The following is a 23483-nucleotide window of genomic DNA, read 5'->3' on the forward strand; positions in this document are numbered from 1 at the left end:
TCTTACTGACTTACTAAGTGTCTTTCCTCTCCTGTGACCAGGTGCAAAGTCTACTGTCACCATGTCTGACACAGAGGATGCGTAAGTATTGGCAACATTCTTTTTTTCTTTTATCAACATTACCTTATTTAGATACTCTACTTATAATGTGGATGAGCAGTTTTTATTTTGACATTTTGACTGAATATGCCATTTCTTTTTTCTTCTTTTCAGTGGAGGTAAGTAATATCATCATTCCTTTATCCTATTTCTTTATTAGCATGTTTCTTATTATAATTCTGTCTCAAGATATCCTCATGCACAAAGAAATGTGAGTCCCATGCTGAAACGAGTCATCAAGTATTTTGTGGATCATGACCAAACTGATTTTCCATTCCTCGATGTGTAATGGTTACATGTAATGGACAAATGACAGGTTTGGCTTGACTCCATGGGGTTCAGGTTGTGCAACACTGCCATCTACAGCACATAAGCATACATTGACTTCACATATCATAGTTGTATCTGTGGAATGTGAAAAAGCTCTGAGTTACTAATGCATGGTTGCAGGCATCAATGTTGACAACAGGACATAGGCCATAAGTGTACAAGAAATCAAAATAATCAAAGATACAGATCTAAATTATACTGAAGACATAAATTGAATCAAATGCATACCATTCAATGATTTCTAAAACGTCCGATCATATACTGTACATTTATGTAATTGTCTGTTAGCAACATATCCTGCAACTCTGTTGAAAACCTGAAGCTACAGCACCAGTCAAAGGTTTGGACACACTTCCCCATTCAATTGAATGAGAAAGTGTCTCCTAACTTTTGACTGGTACTGTATATTGTCCTCCTAAGCTGTGCATATTCTGTCTGAATGGAAAGACAGAGAAACCTTTTTTGGAGGGCGTGAAATGAGCATCATTAGCATCATCAGTCAAATGCCATCATGTCATCTGCTCAATAGCCCACTTAACACAATGGTGACATTGGTGTCATTCGATCAGCTATGGAGGACTGTATTGAGTATGCTCAGCATGGTTCCCAGCTGTACCCACGTTCACAGTACGCTGTCAATTTGGGTACATCTCGGATCTTTTGGTAATACTGTTGTTTTACTTTACTCCTTTCTTTTTCGGGAAAAAAAATGAAGATTTCGATGGGGAAGGTAAAAATATAAATAACTCAAACTAAAAAAAGATGAAAACTTTCACATCATCTATAATACTATGTCTATACTACTTTTCTCTTCACGATCTTCATTGTGTTTGAGAATGTGTGTTGATAATCTTGATGTATACCGTATACCTCACAGCCTGCTGAATAACTAATGCTATCTCTTCATTTAAATCCTGCATTTCACTAGTTCCTTGAATCCTAGTTCAGTTCCTGTAAACAGAGTAAGAAATGACAGGCTGTTTGCAACATAGTGGTTGAGAAATATTTGACATGGTAAACAACACACTAATGTAGGCATACATGAAGCCATGTAATATGGTCAGCTGACACAATAAACATATCACAATAAACATATCACAATTATTTTGACCATACGAAACATTGGTCATTTCCAGGTGCCCCTGCAGTACTGCTTCTGAATATTAACACTGACCAGTTGTCTTTTCTTCCTATAACTATTCTCTCTGCTTCAGCACCACCTGGTGGTCATGACCCTGAACTAATCTCATATTTTAAGCAGCAAACATCTCCATCATCTCTCTCTCTCTTGTTCAAATGACTCACCCTCATGCTTCCACTAACCCTCTCATCACCATTCCTCTCCCCGGTTACTCACTGCATGTTGTGTAGCTGTAGAAGAGGAAGTAGTAGAAGAAGTAGAGGTCGTAGAAGTAGAAGTGGCCCCAGAGGTGGCCCCAGAGCCAGAGCCAGAACCAGAGGCAGAGCCTGAGCCAGAGCCTGAGCCAGAACCAGAGGCAGAGCCTGAGCCAGAGCCAGAGCCAGAACCAGTGGAAGAGGTGCATGAGGAAGGTATGTGGCATGGGGTATTCTATCATCCTTTCAGATCCACCCCTCACAGCCAGACAGACCCGACTAATATAGTTCACTCTCCTGTTCTAGATGTGCTAATGTAGTACCTTCCCTTCATGTCTGGCCAAACTTACGAAGATGGGTGTATGTCCATTATGTTCCCGTTAGATTGTAAATGTGCGCACTTTGTACTTTAGCCTTCTCTCTGCTTTTAGCTCCAACCGCTTCCACGTTGCTATAGCAATGATTTCAGCTCATGTATTTCTAATTGCATTAGACTGCTTACGCCCCAGCTCTGATGCCTATTGAAACAAAAGTACTGATTATGTTCATAACTAAAGGCAAGCCAAAATGTTATGCGTTCCTGCTATGCATTCAACAAGGCAGCATGCCACATTGCTGATAATAAAATGGAGGGCAATTGGTTGGATGACCGTAATGTCACGGTCACTTTTGGTTCCTGATGTATTTCTCAACATCAGTGTATCAAAAATATTATAGTCACCTTGCACCTTAACGCCTTTTACTCTAAGATGTGACACAAAATATCACTACGCTCCTTCTCTGAGCCTCATCTTAATATAGTTGTTATCTTTTTACCTTGAAGGACATCATTGTCCCCTGAATGATACTTTGATGTGCTTTTGTGAGATGGACAAATCCTACACTTTCCTTCCACAGACTTTGCGTCTCAAGTCATTTATAGTGCTTAGCTCAACAAGTATCATTCATGTTACAAATTGACATTCATGTGGCAAAATGCTCAAGCAACCGCAAGACATGCTTCATGCAGGCTAATGAATATGCAGCTCTCATATGCGAATGCTAACGCTGTTTATTTTGCTTTTGTTTTCATTGCTTGCTGCATGCAGAGGCCATTGAAGAGGAAGGTATGTTGATTAAAGATGAATTCTACATATGTGTCATTTTGGTTGGAGGGACTGCGTTGTCCATGTCCTAGGTCTGAGGGTTCGCTGTATTAGGGGAATGTCTGCTGTGCTGGTTACATAATGCCACTCCCAGTCCTACTTGTCTGTCAGGTCAAGGAGCACTGTGAAAGTGTCTGACTCCAAAACTATTTTACAAATTTAAACTCACGATTCAAAAAAAATCCACTGCAAATTATGAAATAAATTCATAAATGGTACTGTAGTCCAAAGAAAAGTGGAGAAAAAGGGTGAAAGAATATGAAATGCTAACATTCTCTTAACTGCGCAGTGACCCAACTGTTCAACTGCTGTGCCACTCATAATGCATGGCATGTCTCTAAACTCGAACCCATGGTGTGGGGGGTAAATCAATTATAATACATGTTTTATTGTTTTATTTCAAATATATCTTTGGTAAAATGTCTAAGTTCGTAGTGAAATCCCAAACGTTGTCTCATGAATTCATTAGAAAATACTTTAGAATTCAATTCAATATATTTAGAACATATTCATATGAATAATACATAATCATTTAATTTGCTCATATGTTTATGTAAAGTCTAAATATGTTTTGATTTAAGTTTGTTTGTTCATATGCTTTTCACAAGCACTAACAAACATTCACAACTTCAAATTGGAAGCAAGGCTACAATTTGATTTATTCAGTTGCTGACTTATTTTTTGCATTACAAGTAAATCAAAACATAGACAACAATTAAATATTCATTAATTCAAGTAAAGCCAGAAATTATTTTTGCCTGAAAAATAATAATTGGCTTTAAATGCTCTTGTGTGCATTTTTAACCCAATAACATGTACTTGTCCCCCTCTTCATTTCTTAACATACAGACGAGAAGCCCAAGTTCAAGTAAGTCATAATCTTTTCATGTAACCCCTAATTTGAACAGATTTGCTTGTAAACATTTATTTTTTATTTTTATTGGAACCATTACCCAACATTTTCTCTCATTGAAAATCCAATATGCTTTTAGCTGTGGTGGTCAATATGTTTCGATGTTTGATTTTCCGTAGGGTACCAAAGATTCCAGATGGCGATAAAGTGGACTTTGATGTGAGTAGGCTGCATATAACCACTAACTGACTGTAACTGATTCCACAACATCGTGACTGGATACCAGGGTTAATGTCGCAGTTAGCGCAAAAATGACATGTCATTCTACTCTCCAAACTAACAGGACATCCAAAAGAAACGTCAGAACAAGGATCTCATCGAGCTCCAGGGTCTGATTGATCAGCACTTTGAGGCCAGAAAGAAGGAGGAGGAGGAGATCATCGCTCTCAAAGACAGAATTGTGAGTGATTACGATTTTCACTCTGTGGTGAAATTGATAAATGATGAGGCTATAGGTGACTTTAAAGTGGTCAACAGTATGACAACTATGTGTGTTTGTCATGTGTTCTCTCTGCAGGAGAAGCGTAGGGCTGAGAGGGCAGAGCAGCAGAGGGTTCGTTCTGAGAAGGAGAAGGAGCGCGCGGCGAGACGTGAGGTTTGTGTCTACAAGTACTGCTGTCCCCTACTAGCACTAGATAACATCAACATCAACATCGCATCTCCCTGGCTCACAAACACATTGTGCTATGATCTGTCATTCAGGAGGAGAGGCTGAAGAGAGAGGAGAAAGATCTGGCAAAGAAGGCAGATGAGGACGCAAAGAAAAAGTCAGCCCTGTCCAACATGGGCTCCAACTACAGCAGTTATCTGCAGAAGGTGACCACACTGTCTTCCCCCCGAACTAAGAAATATCACTTACTAGCATAATGAACAATGTATGTTAGATACAATCAGTAGATATTTGATTTGTGCATCTTTTTGTAACTACTTATATTCCTCATTTAACAGGCTGACTCAAAGAGAGGTGGAAAGAAGGAAACTGAGAGAGAGAAGAAGAAGAAGATCTTGGCGTCCAGACGCAAGGCCCTGAACATTGACCATCTGAATGAGGACAAACTGAAGTAAGTATGACAGTTGTTGTCCCTTTCTCAGTTCTTGTAACTTGGGTTGACAGGACATAAAGTCCTGTACAAGGATACAGTCGCCAGAGTAGAATGTCATCAGAGTATCTGATCTCACCTCCGTCTGTTTCTCTGCTCTTTAGGGAGAAGGCAAAGGAGCTCCATGAATGGATGGCATCTCTGGAGGCTGAGAAGTTTGAACACATGGAGAGGCTCAAGAGGCAGAAGTATGAGGTGAGTGTACTTCCAGCCCTGGATAAAGGGAATAGACACTTTGGATTGATTTACAGTACAGTAATGCTGCACACAATATGCAAAAATAAATTAATGATTTATTTTATTTTATGGGACACACCTTCTGTGTGCATTACAGACACATTGAAATACATGATATAATCTCTTACTTCCTCTGCCCAAGACTTACCCAAGCTGATGATATGACTGGAGATGTTCTTAGAGTGTAACATTCTTCAGTTTAACATCTGGACACGACTGTGAGCCTGTGGCAGTGTGGATGGTAGTGGTATTTTGCCCTGACCCTAATAAAGGGGTTTAATAAGTTCAATCAACGCCATTACTGGTAAAATTGTAAGAAGAAAAAAGGTTTCCTAGGAAGTCAAAGGCTTCCCCTTAGTCAGATCAGAGTCCCTCCATCCGTTTGGTGGCCTCACGCCCTCTCAGATATGAACGCAGCTCTGCTTTTGATCTCCTCCAGGTCACAACCCTGCGTAAGAGAGTGGAGGAGCTGAGTAAATTGTAAGTAAAAGCTGAGCAGATCACAGCGACGGGGCTCTGCGGTGCATGGTCTGCTTCTGTTAGCATGGGACACTTCACAAGAACAACAGGAAACGGGGCCACGGTTCAAAGGTCGAGGAGACACACCATGAAAGACCCAAATTATAGGGTGAACTATCCGTTTGGTAGGCCTGGTTTAGGCCGCAGCAAAGCATTTGGAAAAGATTGGTATGAAATGTCCAGAGACGGCGTGCTGTCCTGTCTATATCATACTGAACTGAGACTAAATCATAGAGCCTATTAAGCTGCCACCTTAAGAGCCCAGCACTATAATCAGGTCTAAAGAAATGGTGTGTTACACAGGTAAGTCTGTCCGTATTCTGTCCTACTGTAAACAGAACCTAACTGTGTCCCATATGTCTCTAACTTGTCCCCGTCCCCTTGGCAAGTTGGGAAACCCATACCCACACAGACAACAGGCGAATAAATCTACTAACAAATAGTTTCCTTTAGTACTTATCATTACCTTTATTTGATAAAAAAAACTAAAACTAAATAATACATTTACTAATAAACTACAAAAGGCCAACAAGAAGATCAATGATCAAGAACAGTTGGAGGTCTGATTCTATAGGAGTCTTGGCCTCCACAGCGTCCAAGTGTCTGTTAGGTGTGTGTCCGGTGTTGGTTTCCCATCGGGCCCCACAGGCAAGGCAACCTCTGGCCCCCAGAGCCGTCGACAGAAAGGAGAGATTCTGGCTCCTCCCAGGTAAAGCCTCAGTTCTCTGTTAAATGTACTGATGTGTCATTTCCAGGTCATCTCTCTCAGGAACCGCATTGATGAGTTGTCCAAGCAGTAAGTACTGTATAGTTTCACCAGTATAATTCCACTGCCTCTACAGTACCGGTCAAAAGTTTGGACACGCGATCCCCGTTCCAATGGGATAGTGTGTCCAAACCTTTGACCGGTCCTGAACGTAATCGGACGGCAGCATGGTAATCTGGTGCATTCCTAGAAATGCATTTAGTTCATTCAATTATCATGCAGAGTTAAATAGAAAACAAAACCTTTAACTTGAGCTGTCCATAGAATGGCCATACTTTTTTATCGGCATGACCTAACTGTCATAACTGTTCAGGACAGTTCATGTCAGTTTATGGCTGAAAATATTGAAGTTAAATTGAGATTAAATACTTGAGTTTTCCTCATTTAAAAGGTACTGAGAAGATATCCCAATAGTCAGTTTGCTTAATGAGACTTAAATGTGTCAACAAAGAGGTACTCAACTACTCTTTATCTTGTGCATCACGTTCCTGACCTGTGATGCAACAGAGATAGATCTCTCTAGTCCATGTGTTTATGTTATGTGTTATGTTTGTGGGGATTTGTCGTCACAATATCATCTGTTTCGAGGGCAAAGAAAAGAAATGAAAGCATCAAAACCTACGGTAACTGCATATTAGTTATTTCTAACGGCCACGTGCTGGTTAATGAAATACCATGCCAATTTGGAATTACTGTTTTCAATGAGCTGTGGGGCTCATGTTTCTTTGCTCTCCATGTTGCTCCCTAATGTCTCCATGCCTTCATGTGTGTCACCAAGGACAGATGTCTTTCCTTCATAAGGACAACATATATTACATGAATCCTCATGATCACAGGGATAAAGAATCCTGGGTCAATGAGTGATTAACGTAATATTTTGTTTCTGAAATTCATTTCATCATAATCATCCGTGTTCATGTACAGTAGGTAAGTGCTGCATGTTGTGACATCAGGAAAAGCATGTTAATTCCATGATCTGCTTGAATGGTGTGTGATTTGATCGTATCACTATTGACAACTGGCCAGTTAGGTCAATGTTTGTTTGTTTTTCTTCATAGTTACTATAGACCAATGCTAGAAAATACCTAAATGACTTACATTTGCCTATACTTTTGATCTTTCATTGTTGCATTGAATGCACTGATTGTTGACAAGTGTACCACTAGGACGAATACTTTAATCCAAGTACTCAGTGAATAGACCCAAAGGGTCCTATGTCATTAACTTGTGGGATAAACAACATTCTTCCAGGGCAACAAAACAGCATGTCTCTGTGAATGGTTTATCTCACTCCAAATTCTTTTTTTTTTTACGTATTTCAGCTCCAAGAAGGGAGCCGCTGCCCGTCGCAGAAAGTAAAGGGGCCCATCCTGCTGCTAGGAGCCCAGACGGCCACCGTACCGGACCCACACCCAACGCAGAAACAACACACTCTAATGCTCAAGTCATGGCTCAGACATGGTTAAAGTCATGGCTAACACTAAGTCTTACTGTTTGTTTCACAAAAGTCGTGCTACATCCAGCAAGGGAGCCATTAGCTGCTTTTGTAGGAACATCCTGCAATCACGCTTTCTCGCCCTGGTCTGTTTGGTTCTCAATATTTTTGTAAATAAAGTGTGACTCTTCGGCCTTCTGTTCTGTCATTATTCAACCCTCAATAAAAAAAACTATATTTTTAGTCATGTAATTTTAAGATAATTTGTTCATAATACCTCTACCATCTACTCTTAGAGCTGATTTTGGTATGATTGAAAAAGTGGACCTAAATTAGATGATGAGAGTGATACCTGTATGTTTGCAGACATATTGCCTTTATGCTTCATCAGCTAACTAAATTGCTAGATCAGCATAAAACCTTGCCTAAAATTGTTAGTAACAATAATCTAACAAGTTAAAGCTCCCTGAATTGGGACAATATTCCTAGGCCTAAATGACAGCAAATATAACTATTTTCTCAAACATAGGCCTCTGATATTATTCTGCTATGTGTCAATGCATTCAATTGAATGGGAAGGTGTGTCCAAACTTTTGTCTGGTACTGTATCTAGGACGGATCTATAAGCGGGCACATATAGTTCATACTAAACTACACTATAGCTCAATATTATTTGTCCAAATTGTAGGCTAAATCATAATAGGCTAATGAAGTATTTAGGCTCACCTCAGTATTTAACCTCACCTTAAGGAGGCGGTAGAAGGCCCTACTACCTGCATTGTAGTAAGGTAGCTGTGGTTAACACTAGAACAGCCATGAGGGGTCATTTGGGGTCCCCTGTGAGTAAAGAAAAATGTTATGTCTTTGCACTCGATCAAATTTCAGGACCCTCCTTTCATGACTTGTCCTAGATATGTGCGTACTACCTCCCAGTATCCTTACATTTTCAAAATCACATCAGGATAAGCTAGTATGAAGCTATTTTGCTGTTTTTCTGTGTAGGAAGCAGACTAATTTACAAGTGGCCAACTAGTGGTCGTTGTGTGTAAATGGCAGCTTGAGCATTGTAAAGAGCTCTTTTAGTAGGTAAAAAGGCACGGCTGTTAAGGAGGAAACATGTTAGCTGGGGAGCTCGTTAAAGGTATTGATCACTTTGTTGGTAGGTGATGATTGACGGTCCGCATCAACAGGGCTGAATCATTGACAGTGGTACTGGCGGTGTAGTTTAGAATGTCACACGGAGCCGACCTGGATTGCAAGGACTAGGTTAATACTAGGTTGATGGAGGGCATTAGGTGGCGAGGTCAAATGGAGGGGGGTGTTTCCAGGACGCTGGATCTCACCGCTAAACCGAGGTGTCGACTCGTGGGCCTAATTTAACGAAACATCGGTGAAGGAAGGTGCCCACTTGAAAACCCCAATGACATGCTGCATACTGCTGTTGGCTCGGGTAGGCAACTGGTCATTTGTTATTTGTTTGTTACTTTGTTAGCTTGCTGTTAGCTCGTCTGTTAGCTTGTTTTAATCTGGATTGGGTTTCTAAATGTGTATGACCTTGGATTATGGCACGAGGGATAGTAACATCTTGTCCTGCTGTGTATAAATGAATGATACGGTCCTTGCACCACACCCAATGCCTTGCACCCATGTGGAGTCAGCATGGTATCAGTGACAGCATTTTCGACAGTACAGACAGAACAGCCAGCCAGGGATTTCGGAAGGAAGGTCGCCTACCCTAAATGCTGAACAATAAGCCAAGGCTGCAACCATATTTTTTGTCGTTGCAATACTTAGAATTGTCCCTTGTCTTAAAAAAAAGAAAAAGAAAAAAAAGAAATTGTCCTCGTCTTCACTGTACACATTTCTAATAGAAGGGCGGCTAGGGGCCACATTTTGAAGGAATTGTGCCGTGTGTGATAAAAGCACCAAATCGTGACGTTAGAATTATAAGGTTCTATCTCCATTTCGGGCAGTTCAGAGATATTGAGCGTCAAAGTGTTTACATTCCCTTAGGTTTTGTGAGATGGAACCTTTGTATTTGATGAATTACTAACTCCAAAATGTCAACATTTTAAAAATAACACCACACAGGCATTAATAAACACCTAATGGATCAGATTATGTAAAAAACTCAATTATGACAAAAATGGAGATAGAACCTTATAATTCTAACGTCACGAAATGTGTATACCCATGTTCAAAATGGCCACTAACCATCACTTTGTGGCCTAGATAGAAGACCACACTCATTTTGCATGGCCATAGGCTACCTGAATAAACTATTTGTGTGGTAAGACCAATGATGATTTATAATGTTTGTATCAGTGTAGAGAACACAACATAAAGGTAATGAATGGTCAAAATCACTGTTATTTGCTTTTATTTTATCCATATAGTTTCAATATTTTAAATGTAAACAAGTAGAAAACTAGGGAGTTTTTCCGGGCCAAAAAGTGGAAAATTGTTGACTGACTCAGACAATCTCCAGATTTAAATCCTATTGAACATGAATTGCACAGGCCTGGCACAGCATCACCAGAGAAGATACCCAGGTTGGTGGGGTTAATGGGAACCATATTCCTCAGAAATCAGACACTGACAGTAAAATTATAAAAATATAAATAGTACTCATCTTTCTTTAAACATATTTATTTTTTAACAATCACATGTATAAATGTGCTTGCAGTTAACGCTCATCATGAATTGCAAACGAAATCTCATTGATTGAAGTTGAGTTGTTTCCACTTCAAAATCAGTGTTTTAAGACCAAACGAAAATACCACAAAATGATACCAGAGTTTACAAGATGAGTTGTGACGTATCCACTCTAACATTACAGTAGGCCAACCCTCTCTTCAGAAAAGACGCTGATTTAGATGGTAAACAAATTTACAACAACAGTAGTCACCTTTCTGTACAATTTCAACATGTATGTACAGTACAGGCCAAAAGTTTGGACACACCTTCTCATTCAATGTGTTTCCTTTATTTTCATGACTATTTACATTGTAGATTCTCACTGAAGGCATCAAAACTATGAATGAACACATGTGGAATGATGTACTTAACAAAAAAGTGTGAAATAACTCTAAATGTCTTATAATTTAGATTCCTCAAAGTAGCCACCCTTTGCTTTTTTGTTGTTAATAAAATAAAATGTTGTTGTTGTTAATAAAATATATAATAATAATATTATATATATATATATATAATAACATATTATTATTAACACATATTATATTTAATATTATTATTATATATTTTATTAACAACAAAAAAGCAAAGGGTGGCTACTTTGAGGAATCTAAAATATAAGACATATTTAGAGTTATTTCACACTTCAGTGAGAATCTACAATGTACCAAATAGTCATGAAAATAAAGGAAACGCATTGAATGAGAAGGTGTGTCCAAACTTTTGGCCTGTACTGTATAATGTATGTTTGTAGTTTGTTAACGTTCATTGTGAATTGCAAACGAAATATCAGTTGTACCATTACTTCTGACAGGCTGCAGGGAGCAGCAGACGCCTTCATTGTGGGAGTCACTTTTCACTTTTCATGAACATCATTCATGTTTTCTTGACATAATGTACCTGAATAAGCTAGGAAAAAAACATATGCGCGATGTGTATACTTTTTCTAAATATAAATCTATTGATTGCACATAGCTACATGTTCAGTTGATGGCTGTTTTATGTCGTAGTTATTCATAGGGAATTCAGAAGACGTTTTATTGTGGACATGTTTTCAAGCCTTGCAGTCACATTTGCACGTCGTTGTCCGACTTGAGACTGCACAGATACACTGCCCCCAGCCTGTCCTCGCATCGACTGAATTCTAGTCGAATTACATTTTGAAATCAAACAACCCCAATATGTCTCATTCGTTCCTCATAAACTGAGATATGCGATGCTGTGTTACTGTTATTCATGGTTACGAACTTACGATACGAACAACTCACGCGTGCGTAAAGAATTCAGCCGACGCTTAAATCGACCTGTTAGGATTCCGACATAAAAACCGACCTAGTTAACAGTAACACAATATGCCCGGTATTACATTCCAGTAGGCCTATGCCGTATCTGTTTCTAATTTCAATATTTAGGCCTTGCTGTTAAATATAAGCAAATTGATATCGAATTATTTTCACAAGTCATGGAAAAACAGAGTCGAAGGATGATTGTTTTTTTTTATAAATAGACAATATTCATTTATTTAATAATAACGTCGACTTTCACTCATTTTAAAATGTATAAATATAAAGTTAAACATTTCTCACAACAAACAAACTCAAGTGCCTCTTCAGACAGGCAACATTTAAATAGGCCTACATGAAAAACCGTCGTTTCTTTGTTTCTGTTACAAATCAGCTCTTATTTACACATATAGAAAAAATGGTCCTCTATTGTAATGAACATTAAACATAGAAAGAAAAGAATACAAGATAACGACGACACACGAATTTAAGGAAGGAAGTGGTCAAATATTTCATTGGTTACACTTGCATAAATAGTGGGTAATATAGGCCTATCTCATAAAACGTGACCTCTGGGCAGCCAGTGGTTGAACTTCAAGGAATTGAACATCATTATCAGAGGAAAAAATAATGACAACTTTGTCATCCTCCTTTTCTTCATTAACCCATAACCGTAGTCCGTTCTTTGTTGACTTCATTGACAGGAATTGTTTCGTCCCCATGAATGCACTGTGGCGTAACAGTATTTTCACAACACTTGATAGATGGGGTTCAGATCATGGGAGGCTGGGGGCAGTTGGGGGCAGTTGGTCGGTGACGGCACGGGTGGCCCTGTCTCGCTCAGGATAGACCCCTCCTGGGGAGAGCAGGGGCTACCCTCGGAGCCCTCCTGGACTGACACCGTGCAGGCAGAGGTGTCGGTCGAAATTCTCTCCACGATGCTGGATAGACAATCCAAACTGGAAATGACTGCACTCTTGTTACTTCTGGCATTAGCTGTAACCAAATTGAAAGACGATTAGTACAATTGTCCAGGCGAAATATATGTGAATATCAAGATTGAGATAATAGGCCTACGCTTTTTTTCACTGTGGATAATTTAGCTAATTTAACTTACCATTTGGCCTCTCGGCAAAATAAGAGTCATCATAGCTGCTTCGTTTCCCAGACGTACATGTCGGGCCGTTGTAGTCCATCTGGAGAAAAATACGCATATGTACAATATAATAATTGTATCAACAATGGCATGCAACAGATTCAGTAGGCCCAAAATATATAATATAAATCCCAATTAAAAGCCTAAGATAAAATACATGTAGCCTAATATTCGTGTCTCAAAAATAATAATAATAATACATAATAAATACAATTAGTATTTTCAAACGAATTATGTATTTTGTAAATCCAAAACAGATTCAAACCCACCATTCCGTCAGAGCAGTTGGACCGCGGGCTGGACGCGTCCGAGTCCCCGCTGTAGTGCTCCAGCACCGGGTAGTAGTTCTCGTCCTGACCCCGTAGTAGGGACTGTAGGGATTCGATGTAACTGATGGCATTTCTCAGAATCTCTACCTTGGGAAGTCTCTGATTGGGGTTCGTAGACGTGCATCTCTTCAGGTTCTCGAACGCGTCGTTGACCCTCCCGAGCCGCCTCCTCTCCCGCATGGTCGCAGCCTTCCTGCGGTCGGCGCCGGTGGTCTTCCGCTTGCAGGCTTTGCACGCCCAGAGGAGGCACCTGCCCGCCTGGTGGTGCCCGCTAGGAGCCCGAATGTGTTCGTCCTCGTTGTGATGGTTGTGATCGTCTGGCTTGTTTAGGAGTCCCACGTGGACCAACCGGGGGTCCAAGTCTTCGAAGAAATGCATGTCACTGGTGTTGAAGCAGGGGTCGTCATAAAAATCATCAGCAGAGGTGACAGGGAAAGAAATATCCGACAACTCCATTTTTTTCACTTCAAAGATTTCACACCAACTTTGTTAAAAAGTGTAAATGTCTCCCCTATGTTTGCCAAAATGTGACAGAAGTTTACCAGACACTTTTGGACAAAACGTTAAGATCCTTTGAAGAATCCTTCAAGCAACTAAAACAAAACAAAAAAAGATAATGACCAATTTTCAGTGGGGGAATGTAGTTGTCTTTTACAACTTTTGTCCTACTGCACCACTCAGGTACTTGTTGCTGATGCTGGAGACAGCATGCTTTTATGCTTGGTGTGAGAGTAAGGGGCGTGTCCTGCGTGTCTGACAGCTCTGTGGATTGGCCAATGATCGCGCGGAGTGGGTGTGCAGGGAGGGGTTTACAACTTCACGCTAATTAGCACTAGTGTACAATAGTGTAAAGATGACTTCAGGGCCCCTTTTTTTTTTTTTTTTTTTTTTTGCTGAATTTGATCCAGATCAAAATAAAGTTTAGTAAATGTTTCCCTTCATTAGATTCTGTTCACTCTTCACTTTAAAATAAACCGAATGACAAGATTGCAACCATGGGATCACATAATCATGATGGTTGAAGTATATGTGGTAGTCTAGAAAAATTAATTCGTTTCGTCTTAAATAGGGAGGGGGGATAAATACTAGACGATGAAAAATAATTATGGGCTGACCTGCATTGGTTTGATACAATTGATTGTATTTGAAATAATGAATTAGGCCTACTCATTATACTTTTTATGTATATGTTGTCCCCTAGAAATTACACTCCAAATGTTCAAGTGTGTACTGTATTTTTAAGCTAAATTAATCTGACTAAAAGTTTTTGGATTCTGGGGCCTACTGAGTAAAGAGGGCCGACTGAGTGAAGAACCTGACGATCTGAAGCAGTTATGTATGGATAAGGGGCACTAGATGGCGGTAGTGAGTTGATAAACCCAGTGCAGGCATCCGGTTTAACGTTGAGATGGATCAATAAACACATACATTTATGATGAGAAATATCTCAACATCTCAGCAAAATATATGGCCACAATAAAGATATAAGCAAATGTGGCTTCTTTAAAAATTTGAAAGTTGATCACTACATAAGTCACTACATGTTAGGATTTATCAAAACAAACAACTGGTGCCATAGTTTTTCAGATACAAATAAAGGGCTTTGATTCTCTTAAATACTTTATTTTTAGAGTGTAGTATCATTTTTATAAAGGACACACAATATCTCCATAACAAAAATATCTGTGTACATTAATTTGCCCAACCCTCAACCAACTATGATTATTCCTTTCATCCATCAAATCCTTGATTCACTCACTCATATGGCTCTGTAACCTGAGTTTGTACAAAGGAATAACTCTGTGAATACTGTAAGGATTCAGGAGTCATATCAAAATGCCATCTCTTAATTCATCAAATACACTACGAAGCCCTTTTTCTGGACTCCAGTTGTAGTGCATAAAATCTTGGTATTCTTTAAGTACTGGATTGAAGACCCCTCCAACAGCTAGAAACCCAACACCCCAAGTCCCTTTGTCCCATCAAACCCCTCAAAAACTGGATTTAAGGCTGTGTCCGAGAGCAAACATAAAACCCAACAACCACAATTCCTGTCATACCATATCAAACCTAAGAAAACCTCAGAATTCTCTCACTCAGTTATACAAGTTATAGCGTTGTTCCATTTACATACTAGAACAAAACAAGCTGTAACTTGGGCCATTTCCCCCTTACACTTTTTGCATCTCCTTTTGTTCCTTGTTCATTGAGAGATAACGTTGAGGAGGATGATATAAAGACAAGGAGTGCCCTCTACATACGTAACATTTGCCTGGCTGCTAAGCAAGACCACAGTATACAGTACAGTACAGGCTCCCAGGAAACACCAAACAGGAGTGGGCTTGTCTAACCTACAAACAGTTTTGTTTACATAATGAGCCCACGAGTGATTCGTTCTTCGGAGAGACTCAAGCGTTGGTCAGCTCCTCTTGCAGCTGGTCGAGGAGGTACTCCCCGAAGCCCCCCGAGTGGGCGTTGGTGCAGCCCACCCTCCGGGCGTTGGTCAGGAGGTCGCCGAGCAGTTTGACGCGGGACACCAGCGGGCCCAGGAAGCGACTCTTGACCACGCTGGCTGAGTGCGGATCGGCGTGCTCTCGGGCCAGCTGGCTCAGCTCCACCATGACAGCCATCTCTTCCTTCCACTGGCCGAGCACAAGCTCCAGGGCTGGGACCACGGCACACACCGCCTCACAGCCAGGCCTCTGGCTCACACACACAACACACACACACACACACATACATACATTACATACACACACACACACACACAACACACACACACATACACACACACACATACACACACACACATACATACATACATACATACATACATACATACATACATACATACATACATACATACATACATACATACACACACACACACACACACACAACACACACACACACACACACACACACACACACACACACACAGCAGCCACAACAGCTTAATCAGTTTTCACTGTAACTTTAATATAGAAAATATGCTATTTAGCAGACACTAAATGCTCTACCAACTGAGCCATTTTAGTTGATGACAAATCAGAGTAATTCAGGATGTGTCGTTTGCCCACACAGATCAATGGATAACAAGGTGTCCCAAATTGCTGATGATGGAACCCTTAGCGGTCCCACTCGGGATCAGATTTTTCATGACTCGTAAAAAGCCAGAGGAGGGCCGAAAGAGGACACGCACTAAAGTTGCGAGCGCAACCCCGTACATCTGGAAACACAATTAATGCACTGTCCTTCCGCCTTCGGGCATTCGGCATTAATCTCCCAAATTTGCCGGAACTCAGGGGAAATGTATACCCCAACAGGCATTAGAACTGATCCCTGGGTAAAGCCCCTGGGTTTACTCCCCTCACCCCCCCCCCCTCTTCACGTGTACAGGCTTCTCTGTCTCTGTCCTGTCCACTCACAAACCCTTATCATAGCCCCCCCCCGCCCCAACAAAACGGCATCTCACAGGTAATCTATAGGTAATTCCACTCATTTGCAATGATAACACTACAGGAATCATTTAGGCTGTTTTACAGAAAAAAAATACATCTTTATAGAATTACACAGCTAGTCAGGGTCACTCATTCTCCGATCACAATATGCTCCTACGTGGATAATAATCATGCTTTACTGACTGTGACTTGTGTAATTCAGAGTGGGAAGTGATAGTCTCAACTGACAGAACACTATGGGCCGGTTTCACAGAGAAGGCTTGAGCCTATAGTCCTGGACTAAATCACACTTTCAATGTAAAATCTCCATTGAAGATGCTTTTTAGTCTAGGATTAGTCTCAAGCCTTGTCTGTGAAACCGGCCGCCCTATATATCTGATAGTGGGTGGAGCTTGGGAGAGATCATATTTTGAGCAGCCAATTAATCTAGGGTAATATGGAAGCATGAACTGTGGCCTACTCTAGCTCCTAGCAGTCTGCTGCAGCTCTACCTGGATGTCGTTGTTGCAGTACTGTCCCCCACGTTCAGACAGGTAGTCCAGCATGGCTTCTGCCTCGGCATGCTGCTTCTCTGACTCCTGGTGGAAAAAGGATGCCACCCTTGGCAGGGCAATGTCATCCTGCTCAAATATGGTGGCCTGTAAGGGACAAAAAAGAATCTCAAGAGAGAACTCCACAAACAATAATTTATTGACAGATATACATTTAATAGATAAACATGTTTATTTACGCTTTAACAAATATCACATGCAATGCAAACGATACTTGTATTACAAATAGAGACCCTATAAAAAAAAGATATTAATTCCAAACTTACATTAACTATTGTCCTTGCATTAAGATGGACTCAATTCAACTTATTGAGTGGTTTGTTGACGACATTTTTGCATTTTAGCTCATTTTAAGAGTGTCATAGCAAAGGGTATGTATACTTATGTACATGAGGTATTTCTTCATTTCAATTTTAATTTACTGAAAAATAAATAAATAATCGCTTTGTATCTAGGGTATTGTGTGTGGATTGATGGCATAATATTACTTAAACTTAATCCATTTTAAATTGAGTCTATAGCACAACAAAATGTGGAAAAAGTGAAGGAATACCTGCCGAAGACACTGAATGTTTTACTGTGAGGTGTGAATATCAAATATCACTCAAGCAAATAGATTTCTGGGAGCAATATGTATACTTGATTTCTTTATTACTTCTATTACACTATTTAATAATTAGACTCCACTTGAACATTATTACTGTGGCTACAGATTTATTAGGCCACTGTTTGGGATGCAGTCCCAGGTGTAGACTACATTTCCGTGCCACAGGTTGACCAACCTTACCAGCGCTTCAAGTCTGTAGGCGCCCTCCATAAGCAAAGTCGATACTCCGCACAGACACTCTTCTACAACTGCCGGTAGATTCTGTTTAACACGACTGGCGAGAAATGGTCTATGACTTTTACAGATAGGCAGGTTGGTTTTTAATCTTTTGACACACGGCTCAGCCATGTTCCAAAAGACGCGACGCGGATTAGATCTGATTCAGTTGCGACAAAGTGAGTCGCGCAACTGCAAAGATTGTCCGCTCTATCGCATCACAAGCCTTGACATCAGATGTATGGCAGGTTATTCAAACTAAACTTAGATTAATATAAATAACAACACACAATCAGCGTTGTTTATAGTCGTAGGTAGCAGGAGTGTGTAGGATAAATATAGATACGGGTGGGAGGAAACTGTTTCGTTTCCCGTTCATCTTCTCATGTTCATCCGGTGTGAGTGAATGACATACCGCCCTACTGTAGATGTGAGTGAGGGGAGTGAGAACCACAAACGATATGGGCCCTGGAATAGAGAAACATATGCAAAACCTATATCATGAATAAATATGAGAAACAGCCAAAACACGTTGGATGCGAAATAAATTGTATTGTGCAATAATGTTCATAAGTCATTTTGCCCTTATGATGATTGATCCTTATAAACGTGTATTTTAATGGCCCTTACCCTGCTATCATACTTATAACAATGAACATGGGTTTTCACATGTTGAAAATTATACTTTTGTATAATGTACTTCAGCTTTCAATCTGAGAGCTCCATCCACCGCTCATTTCATTCAAGTAAGTATTCAATTATTACATATATTATATTATATAATATTACAAATCAATTCAGTTAATTACACAATTGTGATAGAGGGACAAAGACCAATTATTGGTTGTATGCAGAAAAGGCAAAAAATTCTGACAGAGTTAGAAGTTTATACATTCCTGATTTCATTTGACATACTGGTTCCACACCTATAGAGGAGTCTTATAGGACTATTACAATACATTTACATACGTAAATATTACAGAAATACTAAAGGTGTGTAGGTGGCCGTATTCATATCCATGGATGTTACGGAGATGATGTTCCCACTGGGACTCTTGTGTCCCCCCTTGCCCCCCCCCCCCAGAGGGGCTCCTCTCATGTTTCCCCAGTGCCCCGTGCCGCTGCTGCAGCCCCTCGGTGCAGTTGAGTGACGCGTGGGGCTGGGGGCTCGGGGGTCTGCTCGGCCAGTGGGGAAGAAAGGGGAACACCGACCGCAGGGCCGGCTAGGGGTCAACAGTATCTGCACCCTTGACATGACCCCTGCGGCCCCTCTCCGACACATAGATAATCACACTGGCTGGACTTAAGTGTAACAAATTACAGCCACGCTTCCTACGGAAAGGCCCAGAAGGTTCCAGAGGAAAGACTCTGAATCAGTCTGGATCTGAACCAACGGAGAAGATAGAATGGTATGATGTTATACTGTACCACGCCGTATCTGCCAATGTACCAACCATCAGAATTAGAAAAAAAGTAATTGTTAAATACTTTTAGTGATGTTCTATTGTTACAGACCCCTGTGGGGAACCTTGCGGACCTCCATCCAGGGTAGTCCCCCCCCCACCCCCCCGCTTATGTCGCTGTTTGTTTGGGCTACACAGTGTCTTGGAAGACAGCTGTTGACGGAGACACTAAGGTACCAGTTGGACACTTTTGTCGTTCATGCCCATCAATACTCTGCTTACTTACACAGTGTCTGACTCAAACAGATTGAAACTTCCCATACCTGACCGATTCGGTATTTGTATTTTGCGCCAGCGAAGGTGGGAAAGTTATCTTGTAATGTATAACTTGTTAGCTTGCCCCTGGCATACCCATAGTATATCATAATCTTCCTGTTCTTCCTTTTCTGTTGTTTATCACTGACTAAATTCATATTCATATCAGAGGGGAAGTCTTTGCTTTAAGCACACTTGCCAAAACAGCTTCTGGGTAAAATGAATAATCACAGACAGAATCACAGACACAGGTACAGGTACAGGGCAGGCACATACAAAGACTCACACACGGACGGACGGATCTACCATAGAGGCATTCTAGGCACATGCCTAGGGCCTCCTCACCACTAGGGGGCCCAGACAGAGAGGGGTAAAGAACTTCAACTGCCTAAACAATGTTAAACATATATTTTAAAATATGAAAAAAAAGATCTAATCTAAAACTTTATTTCTTCCTGCGCTCCTGTATTGACAAACATACCTTTAACTTGTTATGGAGCTCATGAGATCATCACTGTATTAGCAGCAGTGATAGGCTAACTGTCAAAAAGTCTATGCAACGTTTTCTCAGCTTCGACACAGAGGTGGGAACTTTTAACAACCCACCTAACGAAGTGCAGGTGAGGTCTGACACTAAAGAGCCTTTCTGCTGCAAGGTGGCCTGAGAGAGCTAATGCTACGAAGGCTCTGAGGTTTGGCTACAAAGCTATTCATGAAATCAAAGTTGATCATGGAACCCCCAAAGCTGTGCAATAGGAGGTGTGTCAATTAATAACAGGAATGGGCACCCTTGAAACTGCAGCAATTGCAACGACGCAAAAAAGCATATAATAATGTGGAGGAGACATTTGGTTTCCTTATAAAAGCCAAATCAATGGACATTGGAGAAATGTGACACATTGTAGTGTTTTGGTCCACATAACTGCATCCGATTTAATGTTCGGAGTTTTCATTCTGAAATTATTTGAATACATTTCCGCGTTATTGAAAATCAATGACACACATCGCTAGTCAACTAACACAGCTTGTTTTGTGAGCCTGCTAACAATGTAAAATAGTGTTATAGTTAACTAGGTAGTAGTGGGGATTACTCAGCCAATCCATTGCATTGCAGCATTTTGGCTTGACTAGCGAGTTTGTGTTGTGACTCTCAACAACATTGAAACGTAGTTCCGTGTTTCAAAATAAAAGTCGGAACATTTTGATTGGTTGCCGACATGCGGACCAAAACACTAGAACGTGTCACAAATGCATGCAGCGACAGACAATCTGAAGGAAACATACCCACATGATCTCGAGGAGGACTTCAGTTACAGTTTTGCCAGTTCTTCTCAATGGTGAAAAATACTGAACAATCAGTTATGGACATATATAAGACGCTCAGAGAGTTAGGCCTGACAGATGCTTTCCCTAACATGGACATTTGCCGATGACTTCACCTCATCGAAAGTCAGGAGATAGTCATCAAATAAAATAAAATTGTATTTGTATAGCGCATTTCTTACAAGATGCAACTCAATGCGCTTCACATACTGACAGAGCCGCAAGCAGGCAAAAGTAAAAACCTGTACACTATGTAGCCAGGAAAATTCCCTTGCAGCCCTCTACTCATAGAGCGACTACTAACCAGAGAGAAAGCATCTGTAAATGTAACTAAATGACTAAAGACACATTAACATCTAATGTAAAATGCATATAAATGAAATAATATGTGTATGTATGTATAATGTATGTATGTATGTATGTTTGTCTGTATAATATGGGTCTGTACTTTCCACTATAAATAACAACAAACAAATTGCGTATGAATACCGAAATATAAATAGATACGCTAAAATATATACCCGAACAATACAGTCTGCCTAGTGGAATCTATCCATTTAATCCTTCATTGTGCAGACACACACACACACACACACACACACACATACAGAGAGTGTGCTGACGCTGTGTTTGTTTGGCTAGATTGACAAGCAAGGTGTCTGTCTTCACACCTGCTCCCTGCTGTAAAGACTGTGTGTGTGTAGCTTGGCAGGGGTCGGCCCACCACCACCACCACAAGGGCAGTATTGTGCTTGGGACAGCCCTGGCCACAGAGCACATTACACACAGACTACAGTTTAGGCTGCACCCCTCTTATTGGACATTGGTGGAGTGGGGAGAGGCACAACAGTGACAACGAGAGCCCGAGCCCATGTTGCAGCGGCACAGGGATTACAGCTGGACGCCCAGATTTATGGACGCACCATCCAGGAGCCACTCAGATACACTCGGGGACTGTTTGTCTTACCTAACCTCTGATCTGTAGTCTGGTACCGGAGAGGGCCCAGTGTCATAGTGCCATAGTTTTCCCTCGCATTGACAGGATTGCATTATAATACTTATTGATTGTCTGGGATGGCTCAGAGTGGCTAGACAAACCCACCCCCCCCCCCTCCTCCACCCTCATTAAGTTATCTAAACAGCCCAGACTTGGTCTGGCTGGACTGACTGGACACTTTGGGGGGATGGTAGTCTGTCCTAACTCAGGAGAACGAGAGGCCTAACTCATGAGTGTAGTTTTTTTTATGTTGTATTGCTGAACAGGGGTTGGTGACTTTCTGTTATTCATCACTGGTATTTAAAGGGGTTTTATGCTCACTAAAACAAAAACAAAAATGCAATTAAGTTGATAGCTTCTCAGTGACAAAAATATTGAAAGTACTTCAATGCTGATGAATACTGATATTTTGCCACGATTTTCGACCGATAATAATGAGTCTGTAATGTTTAGCTCTAGCATATAGAGGACTTTATGTTATTCAATAGGCGGCTACCTTGAAATACTAAGGAGGGGTTTTTATCAAATAATGAATCTCAATCTCAATGAATCTCAAAGCTTTTTCCAAACGCACCCTGGGTCGCAGTTTCTGATGACAGAATGTAAGCCTACTGTATGTCAATGTGAAGTCTCATCCTCTGAAATTGTTTTTATATTTTCAGCTCTCCCACTGTTGGTTAATTATTTCGGTCAAGCAGCTATTTTTGATGCTGTTGATCCAAAGGGTCATGGAGAATTCAAGTCTAATAGCCCAAGCTAATTCTAAGTGCACCAGTGTCGGAATGTAGCCTTTCAATTTGAATTCCTGTCTCTCATCACAAGACTCAAAACATAAAGATGTCCAAGCCCCTGCTTCATGCCAAAGACTTACTCATGCTTTAAGCAAATTCACGATATGCCAGTTAATTTGACATGGAACACAATCGGACATACAGACATAATAGGGCTGAAGCTAAATACTGTAACGCTATTGTAACCAACATATATATTATTGTGTAAATACCCCTTGTACAGTGTAACATATACAATAATTACTCATTGCTACACTGAACTTACAGTACTGTAATTACCCTAGTCCTGACACTGACCCAGGTCCAACCCCTTAGTACAGTGTAACAAAACCATATCTTACTGTACATAGTACTTACACAAATGATTGCACAGTAATACAAACAGTGTCATGTGAAGTGTGACCAAGAAAGCCATCCATGAAATGACTGTGGGTTCTGTAGATGGCCATTGTTGTAGTGAGTGTTAGGCTGGGATATA

General features: G+C 40.6%; 3 protein-coding genes across 3 annotated transcripts; 1 reads left to right on the forward strand and 2 right to left on the reverse strand.

Annotated features, from left to right (window-relative positions):
* Positions 1 to 61: 61 nt before the first annotated feature.
* tnnt3a (troponin T type 3a (skeletal, fast)) lies at positions 62 to 7803 on the forward strand (the record flags this gene model as incomplete). The annotated part of the gene is made up of 12 exons (XM_080539484.1): positions 62 to 81; positions 214 to 218; positions 1801 to 1980; positions 3759 to 3777; positions 3942 to 3981; positions 4106 to 4222; positions 4340 to 4417; positions 4525 to 4638; positions 4771 to 4883; positions 5027 to 5117; positions 5599 to 5639; positions 7767 to 7803. 12 exons carry the CDS (start codon positions 62 to 64, stop codon positions 7801 to 7803), a joined length of 855 nt encoding a protein of 284 aa, XP_080395610.1.
* A 4801-nt stretch (positions 7804 to 12604) lies between these two features.
* Positions 12605 to 13797, reverse strand: myod1 (myogenic differentiation 1; the record flags this gene model as incomplete). The annotated part of the gene is made up of 3 exons (XM_080539414.1): positions 12605 to 12852; positions 12974 to 13052; positions 13282 to 13797. 3 exons carry the CDS (start codon positions 13795 to 13797, stop codon positions 12605 to 12607), a joined length of 843 nt encoding a protein of 280 aa, XP_080395540.1.
* Positions 13798 to 15749: 1952 nt separating this feature from the next.
* On the reverse strand, positions 15750 to 18308 carry LOC308165774 (ferritin, heavy subunit; the record flags this gene model as incomplete). The annotated part of the gene is made up of 3 exons (XM_080539929.1): positions 15750 to 16043; positions 17294 to 17440; positions 18141 to 18308. The coding sequence occupies 3 exons, from the start codon at positions 18306 to 18308 to the stop codon at positions 15750 to 15752; spliced, it is 609 nt and encodes a 202-aa protein (XP_080396055.1).
* Between the last annotated feature and the right edge of the window lie 5175 nt (positions 18309 to 23483).

This window comes from Nansenia antarctica (assembly GCF_963989245.1).
Source record: "Nansenia antarctica genome assembly, chromosome: 9".
NCBI lineage: Eukaryota > Metazoa > Chordata > Actinopteri > Argentiniformes > Microstomatidae > Nansenia > Nansenia antarctica.